The 9,225-nt window shown below is 36.1% G+C and overlaps 1 protein-coding gene across 2 annotated transcripts in view; it reads left to right on the forward strand.

Annotated features, from left to right (window-relative positions):
- LOC106874285 (calcium-dependent protein kinase C) overlaps window positions 1-9,225 on the forward strand; it is a 344,185-nt gene that overhangs the window by 60,957 nt on the left and 274,003 nt on the right. For both annotated transcript variants that reach the window (XM_052966508.1, XM_052966507.1), the window contains exon 2: window positions 259-290. In XM_052966508.1, coding sequence (XP_052822468.1) covers window positions 259-290 — 32 coding nt within the window. The remainder of the gene's footprint in view (window positions 1-258; window positions 291-9,225) is intronic.

Here is a 9,225-nt window from a genome sequence, read left to right on the forward strand (position 1 = left end):
CTGGCAAAAGAGACCGATGGAATAAGTACTAGGCTTACAAAGAATAAGTCCTGAGGTCGATTTGCTCGACTAAAGGTGGTGCTCCAGCATGGCCACAGTCAAATGACTGAAACAAGTAAAAGAGTAAAAGAGTATATATATATATATGTATATATACTGTTTTAGGTATATTTATATATATTTGTTGAAAGTATGTTTATATATTATTGTACATGTATAAATAAATATTTATATATCTATATCCATATATATTTCCAGGGGATTTGGCAAGCAAGGATTTCAGTGCAAAGGTAAGTTTGGATTTCATTCATTGTCTCTTTCTCCCACCCCACTAGCTATCCACCTACTAACTACACTAATTATAATCCCTTATAAGCATGTTTGGCTCGTGGTACAAACATATTGAGTTTCATGTCTTCTGTAAGAAACAGCAGGTGAGTTCCACCTACTGAGAAACAGTGTTTCGTTCTGATCAAAGCAAATGATGATTGTCAGTAATTAGTGGCATTCATGCCTTACTGAAAGTCCACTTAACACTGAGAGTGAGAGAGAATGCAACCCTTCTCCTACAAATGTGTTTGAATCTTGGAATCTTGGAGAGCAAGCAGTTATTTGGTTTTGATTTTGTTGTGGGATGTTAAGCAGATGTGAGATAATTCTTCTATCCAGCCTCAACTTTATTCCAGGTCTTTCTCAGGCAACATTCCCTTTATAATCTGATAATCTATTCCACCCTCACCCATTACCAACTGTGAAGTGACCTAAGGTCAGCTCGAATTAAGTATTTTGCACTGACGGTGACAGCATATTCGCATATTGAAATATCAGAAATACATATTCTATATATATATATATATATATATATATACTTATGTATATATAAGAGGCCACGAAAGTGGACAGTTAATGTGCAAGAAAAAATTCTCAAAGAAAGTGGCCTCTTTTATATACACAAGTACTATAATCCTTTTAGGATCTCAGAAAATTTGTTCTGAACCTTCTGATTCTTTTAATGTGCTGGTTTCCTGGTATTAAATTAATATTAATTAATATCAAATTTTTACCCTATTATGTTAATTATCATCATCATCATCATCATCGTTTAACGTCCGCTTTCCATGCTAGCATGGGTTGGACGATTTGACTTACGACTGGTGAAACCGGATGGCAACACCAGGCTCCAATCTAATTTGGCAGAGTTTCTACAGCTGGATGCCCTTCCTAACGCCAACCACTCAGAGAGTGTAGTGGGTGCTTTTACGTGTCACCCGCACGAAAACGGCCACGCTCGAAATGGTGTCTTTTATGTGCCACCCGCACAAGCCAGTCCAGGGGCACTGGCAACGATCTCACTCGAAAATCCTACGGGAGCCAGTCAGGCGGTACTGGCAACGGCCGCGCTCAAAATGGTGCATCTCATGTGCCACCCGCACAAGAGCCAGTCCAGGGGCACTGGCAACTATCTTACTTGGCTTGCCGGGTCTTCTCACGCACAGCACATTTCCAAAGGTCTCGATATATATATATATATATATATAGAAAGACAGAGAGAGAGAGGGGGGGGTAGTTAGATACGTACATACGTAAATAATACACTCACACTTACACACATATATATGGGTAAATTAAAAGCAAAAACAGGAAAAACAGTGAAAGTCAAAAGAACATAGACACTGAATATATTAGATTGATGCTCAGAGAAAGTTTAAGATGGAAAAAGAGGAGCAATGTGACATTTCAAGTATGGCTCTTTGTCAGAAAGAGGATAGAGGAAAATATCCAGAGAGAAGGAAAAGAAGAGTCTGAGAAATGCACATGTATCTATCTACATATATATTATACATATAAATCATGAATGTATACATATGCATATATATTTGTGTGTGTGTGTGTGTATGTGAAATTATATAGATTATATTCCATGGTGGACAAACTGTCCCTTCACCATGGAAATATTCCTGTTTTCCTAGTGCATAAAAGATGGTCACTGTAGATGTCTAGTTTTCTCCATAATTACTGGCAAATGTCTTGAAATGATGTTCAGGGTTCAGCCATGGATTGAAACCTCCTTTCCCTGACCCAGCTCACTATGATCTTACCATAGCCCCATTGCCTCTCAACATATGCACACACAGACACACACACACACACACACTACTGTTTCACTGTCAGTTTCATATCATCATATGTACCTTTCTGTTGTTGTTGTTGTTGTTGTTGGCACTCCATTGCTTACGACGTCAAGGGTTCCAGTTGATCCAATCAACGGAACAGCCTGCTCGTGAAATTAATGTGCAAGTGGCTGAGCACTCCACAGACACGTGTACCTTAACATAGTTCTCAGGGATATTCAGCGTGACACAGTGTGACAAGACTCACCCTTTGAATTACAGGTACAACAGAAACAGGATGTAAGAGTGAGAGAAAGTTGTGGTGAAAGAGTACGGCAGGGATCGCCGCTACCCCCTGCCGGAGCCTCGTGGAACTTTAGGTGTTTTTGCTCAATAAACACTCACAACGCCCGGTCTGGGAATCAAAACTGCGATCCTATGACCGCGAGTCCGCTGCCCTAACCACTGGGCCATTGCGCCTCCACAGCAGATAAACAACAAATGGTTAGACTGAGAAGTAGTTAGATAAATTGACAGAGATACGGATTGACATCTACCATTCGTCTCATTCTCTCTCTCCCTCACTCTCTCATCTTCTTTCACACTTATTCATCTTTATTGCTATGAATCATTCTCTCACATTTCTCTCTTCTGCCACTCTTGCTGTTTTTCTTTTCAACTTCCTTACCAATGACCAAAATATAACTGCCTGTCTCTTCTTCCAGTATTATCTCCCTCTGTTACTCTCATCCCTTGACACTCTCTTTCTCCTGTTTTAATGGTTCATCTTTCACCTTTTCATCTTTCTCTTTTATCCACTCTCTCAATCACATTGCTTTGAATGGCTGGAAATATACAGAGCTCTCTAGCCTTGCTTGGTACGAGGCAACCTCACTGGTGCAGGCACCACAATAAAATGTGTCCAAATACCCTGTCTCAAGGGGTTGGTAAGCAGAAACAACATTGGGCAGATAAGACTCTTTTGTATTGCCAAAAACAAGAAAACCTTTTTATTACTGGTGCTATGATAAAATGCACTTAATACATTCTGTAAAATGACTAGTCTTGGGAATGTCTTCCAGTCAGAGAAACCATACCAAAGATAAATGGAATGTGAAGGCAAGATTTGGTACTAAAACTAAGAGAGTGGTAACTGCAAATAAGAACTGATGACATATCCAATCAAAGCCGCCATCATGGAAATCATCAACATAATCATCATTGTTATTTTAATGTCCACATTTTCATGCTTTTATGACTCATACTAAATTCATGGAGACAGATTTTTTTTCTTGGCTAAACCTCACCTGTTTTCAAACAAAGTAAAATTTTCCCCTGGCTGGATATCTTTTGATGGAAGGTTGGAGATGAATGACTTGTAAGATAGAGACACTCATTTACAACTATTGCATAATGTCAAGACAAAGAGATGCAAACATGCACACTCATAGAGAGCAGCGGTATAATAATGAGGGTGGATGCAGTAGTATAATAAACCTGCAGGTAGATCACAAATAAGGAAATGATGTAAATTATCTGTCAGTTTATTATACTGCTGCTCTCTACCCTTTCTGTACTACCACATAGCAACTCTTCCTTCTTGGGTCACTCCTATTTCACCTCTCCACCACTCAATTGATATTTAACTTCACTCGTGCTGGTGGCACATAAAAAGCACCCACTACACTCTCGGAGTGGTTGGCGTTAGGAAGAGCATCCAGCTGTAGAAACTGCCAGATCAGATTGGAGTCTGGTGTAGCCATCTGGTTTGCCGATCCAATCCCCAGTCAAATCGTCCAACCCATGCTAGCATGGAAAGCAGACGTTAAATGATGATGATGATGATGATAATGATGATGATGAATCACACAGTTACTGTTCATTATTCACCACATTCACCTCCACCACCATCTCCAAGCATCTGCCACTTTCCTCTCACACTTACAAACTTACTCACTCTTCCCAATCCTCCTTCCTCTTTTATACTAAACATCTTCCAGTTTCCCTTCTACTAGATCCACTTATAAGCTTTAGTGTGCCAAATATAACTATAGTTAAAGACACTTACCCAAAGTGCTGTGCAGTGGGACTGAACCCAAAACCACATGGTTGTAAAATGAACTCCTGAACCACACAGCCATACCTGTGTCTATAGGTAGTTTATAAAATGATAATGATGATGTATATAGAAAGATGTTTATATCTTTCCTCATCTCAAAATTATGCTTGAAGAATGCATGAACATCATACTGCTCTACCTCATTTAATTGTGATGTTTCATACATTTTGTTAAGAAATGTTTATTTAATTTCTTGGTAGATGCATGCTAAGTTTCCAGCAGTTCTTAATTTAGCTTATGTTCAAGAGACATGTATTACCATCACTAACTCCCTCTTAGATGTTTAAATCATGATTCTTATAATTTTGGGAGTGCAATTAGCTTGCATTGTTTCCATAGAAAACATCATTGTTAGAATTGATGCATTACTAGAGACTGGATCTTTAGATGCACTTTCACAACATTCCTAGTTTTAACATCTGTTAATTAACACCACTGCCAATGACTTCTTTTAATTATATTTGTTGTTTAGCCTCCTGTCAGACTTGATTTGGGAAGCCTATGGTCAAATGAGGTTCGTTTAATTCAGAAGTGAGAAATCATTTGCCCACTGGCAAAATTTCACTCACTCTTAACTGTGAAACCTTTTGCTGCGAAAGTTTCTAAAAGCCCATATGAAAAGAATAGTTTAAATCTTAACCCAAGCCAGTAATTTGTAAGTTCTATAACTAATGAATTTGTAAAATTAGATTCATTATTTTTCTCAGCATGTACGAATTCACACAGCTTTTTATGCAATTGCAATTCACCCTTGTTACAAAAAAAAAAAATGTTCTCACCTCTACAACTATTTAATCCATAAAACAAAAATAAAGAAATTGTAGTATGTGTATGTGTGCGTGTGTATGTGTATGCGTGTGTGTTAAACAAGGTTATTATTTCAGAACTACCTAACAATACATAAAGAACATTTACTGAGAAAGGAATCAAATTTATTGAAGATGTCAAGTTGACTGAGACTTGGAAGTTTTACTTATCAACTTATTTACTACCACCACCACCACCACGGCCACAACTACCACACTATGTATATGTAAATATCTACCTATCTATCTATCTGTCTGTCCATCCATTCATACATCCATCCATCCATCTATCATTCTAGGATCATAGTTATCATTGTCATTTAAAATTCATCTTTGAGGCTGGCATTGGCTGGGTGCTTTGACTGGATCTGATAAGCCAGAAGGCTTCATCAGTCTCCAATGTCTGTTTCGACATGTTTTCTACATTTGAATACTCTTCCTAACAACAACCATTTTTCAGAGTGTACTGGGTGCTTTTTTCCTGACACCAGCAGTAGTGAGATCACCAAGTAACTCGCAAGGCAAAGGAAAAAGCTCCCTCAGCTGAGTGAGTTCATTGTTGGGAAAAAGATGGGCTTATGCCAGATGTTGACAGGCTGAAGTATGATAAAGGTGCTGGCACAGGCCTGTTGCTATTAAAGAGATATATAAAAGTATGTGAGAGAAACTGGTAGGAAGATAAAAATGGAGGTGACGAGGTGGCAGAATACTCTTAAGATACATACATACATACATACATACATACGTGTGCACAAGCACACACACACTCATAGTCACCACATTTGAAATATGTATGAACATCACAAGGTGTCACTCCCTATAATTGCAATATTTCATAGTTTAGTTAGAGAGGTGTTTATTTCATTTTTTGAAAACAAGAAAATTGTGCTTAAAGGAAATGTCTATCTGAAATATTTTAAAAGAAACAGTCTATATTTAAAGAAGAGACAGCAGTTAAAATTATTGGATGGAATTATGTGAATGGTGCAGGCGTGGCTGTGCCATAAGAAGTTTGCTTCCCAACTACTTGGTTCTGGGTTCAGTCCCACTGTGTGGCACCTTGGACATATATCTACTGTTAGAGCCCTGGGTCAACCAAATCCTTATGAGTTGATTCAGTAGATCGAAAATGAAAGAAGCCTATTACTTTGTGTGTGTGTGCGTGTGCATGCGTGCGCGCACATATTTGTTTTTCCTTGCCTTGAGAATGCTTGGTAGTTGTAAAATGATTGTCACTGTCATACATGCAGCATCATTCACTTCCAATATTCTTGGAAATATTACCTTGCTTGTTTACAGGTGAGGGTGGGTGACAAGAGGGGCATCTGGCCATAGAAAGACTGCCTCAGTAAACTGTTCAATCCATGAAAGCATGGAAAAGTGTATGTTAAAATGATGATGATGATAAAACTATTTGATCGACTGTTGTGAATGGAACATTCCAGAAACAAACAGAAACTAAGGAAGTTAAAGATTGAATATTCAAACAAACTAATCTTATAGTTATTTCTTGTCAAAAACAATGGATAAATTAATATTTGTCTTACAACTAAATTATAGAATCTAACATAATAAGTCTTTGGTTTGTCAAGACAAAAAAAATTAGTCTTACTATATTTAGAAATACTTGTGTAAGTTACCTTAAACAATTCATGAAGATATATTGGGAGAAAAACATAAATAATGAAGCAGAAATAAAAAATATTGAGTATGAATTCAAAAGACAAACTCAAATACATGACCGCAGCCACTTGGCTGAAACACATAAATAAATAAATAAATATACTTGGTTTGAATATAAAGGAAAAATAATAAGTGGCTAAGTATAATATTGGTCAAAATTTAATGAAAACAAGTGAACATGAATTAAATTAAGATGTAATGTAAAAAAAAATTCTAAATACAAGATACTAGTAAAGACAAAATTATACATTGTTGAAATATAAATTGAAACCTAATATTATATCATCATCATCATTTAGTATCTGTTTTCCATGCTGGTATGGGTTGAGTGGTTCAACAGAAGATGGTGTGCCAGAGGACTGCACCAAGCTCAAATGTCTGCTTTGGCATGGTTTCTACAGCTGGATGCCCTTCCTAATGCCTACTGTTTTATAGAGTGTACTGGATGCTTTTTACATGGTACCAACACTAGTGAATTACCAAGTAACTCTCAAGACATGACCCCCTCAACTGAGTGAGGTGGGGGGATAGTATCGAGAAAGGTGGTGTTATGCTAGGTGATGAAATGATAGGGGAACAGGAACTGGTGTCTTGTTGTAGGGGAGATACATGGTTACCCCTTCAAACTCACACACACACATACATATATTGTTTTTTTAAATGTAACATCTTTTAAAATAGTCAGAATTTTTATATATTGCTTTAATAACAATGCAATCTTATGATGACAGTTCTCAGAGTGACCTAACTTGAATGAAGTTTAAAATATTTAGAGCATCTCTACAAGAGCCAGAAATAAAATGTAAACTTGAAACCACCATTTTTACACATATTACTTGCATGATTTCTGTTAAAAAAAATCATAAAGATAGGCCTTTTCTTCATTACTGTCACGTAACATTTCCAAAATATTTGAACAACATAGAAAATTTATGATTACCAGCTGAATAATCAAAAACATGAAACTCAGAGTACTGGAATTATCAGCCTTTCAAGTTATAATGCATTAAAGAATATTTTACATTTGCGTATTGATTTATGTAATTTATCTCTTCTCCAAATCTATACAAATGTGTGTGTGTGTGTGTGTATGTATTTTTTACACCTTATATTCAAAGTATAGTATCAAAATATCTAAGAATTTTATAAACAGTAACTGTGAGTTGAATTTATATAATTTAGTTAAGTGTAGCCAATATGAAAATAAATATTAAGAAACATTGAAAATCAAGGGAAAAAAAACCCAACCAAAATTGTTTAATTACCATTAATAAAGTAAGTATGAAAAATATCACTGATGGTGTACTTATAGATGATAGTAAAAAAGATTATATAATTAAGTTTAATTATATGAAATATAAAAATTAGGAGGAAAAGTTGTCGACATCATCTATTGTACATATAGAGCCTAGTTATTGATGCAAGATAGTGAAGAATTAAACAATCAATAGGTAAATAGTTTCTTGGTAGACCCACCTTCATAGTAAATTATATAAAATCAACATTATAACCATGCAGTAATAAAGATAGGACTAAAAATGAAAGAGCAGTAAATACAAATTTATATTATATATGTTGGATATATGTCACTCTGTTGGTTACAATGACATGGGTTCCACTTGATCTGATCAATGCAACAGTCTGCTCATGAAATTAATGAGCAAGTTGCTGAGCACTCCACAGACATGTGTACTCTTAATGGGAGTTCTCGGGGAGATTCTGTGTGACACAGAATGTGCCAAGGCCGGCCCTTTGAAATACAGGTGCTACTCATTTTTGCCAGCCAAGTGGACTGGAGCAACATGAAGTAAAGTGTCTTGCTCAAGGACACACTGCGTTGCCTGGAATTAAACTCACAACCTCATGATCATGTGCCAAGTACTCTAACCACTAAGCCATGTGCCTTCACTATTATGATGGAAGCTTGGCAGGATTTACACAACTTCATTTTAGCAAATAGCAAACATTTAAAGAAACAAAAAAGAAAGCATTGATATAATGGTAAAATGATATTGGAAGAAGGCTTATGAAACTTAAAAGAAAAACTATATTGCTTGTGAACTAAAAGTGTAAATGTATCAAAATTGGTTTAAGTAGGTGAAACAACAGGTAGCTATTCAATAGTCAGATAAGAAATATGTTCAACATGGTAGAAATATAATATTTATTAGTAGGTGGAGCTACATGTATCTATTTGATTGTTAGCTAAGCAAGATGTAGAACATGATAAGCATCAGTTTGCACACACAAATTATAACAGAGCATAAAAATTGTGACCATTGGGTCTTGTAATATAGATATAGCTAAGGACACAAATGTATATAAATCTTCAAACTTAATTGTTGAAGAGTAAGTTCATAACACTCAGAAAATATGCTAACAGTAGTAGAGAAAATAGCAAAGATAAACTTGATTTTGGAAGAAAGCAATTTATTCAGCTTGATGTTTATGAGATTGGTGGTGTAAGAATGTTTAGGAATTTTTATGGTTGTATGATATTATTTTC

The sequence above is a fragment of the Octopus bimaculoides genome, chromosome 3 (assembly GCF_001194135.2).
Source record: "Octopus bimaculoides isolate UCB-OBI-ISO-001 chromosome 3, ASM119413v2, whole genome shotgun sequence".
Classification (NCBI taxonomy): Eukaryota; Metazoa; Mollusca; class Cephalopoda; order Octopoda; family Octopodidae; genus Octopus; species Octopus bimaculoides.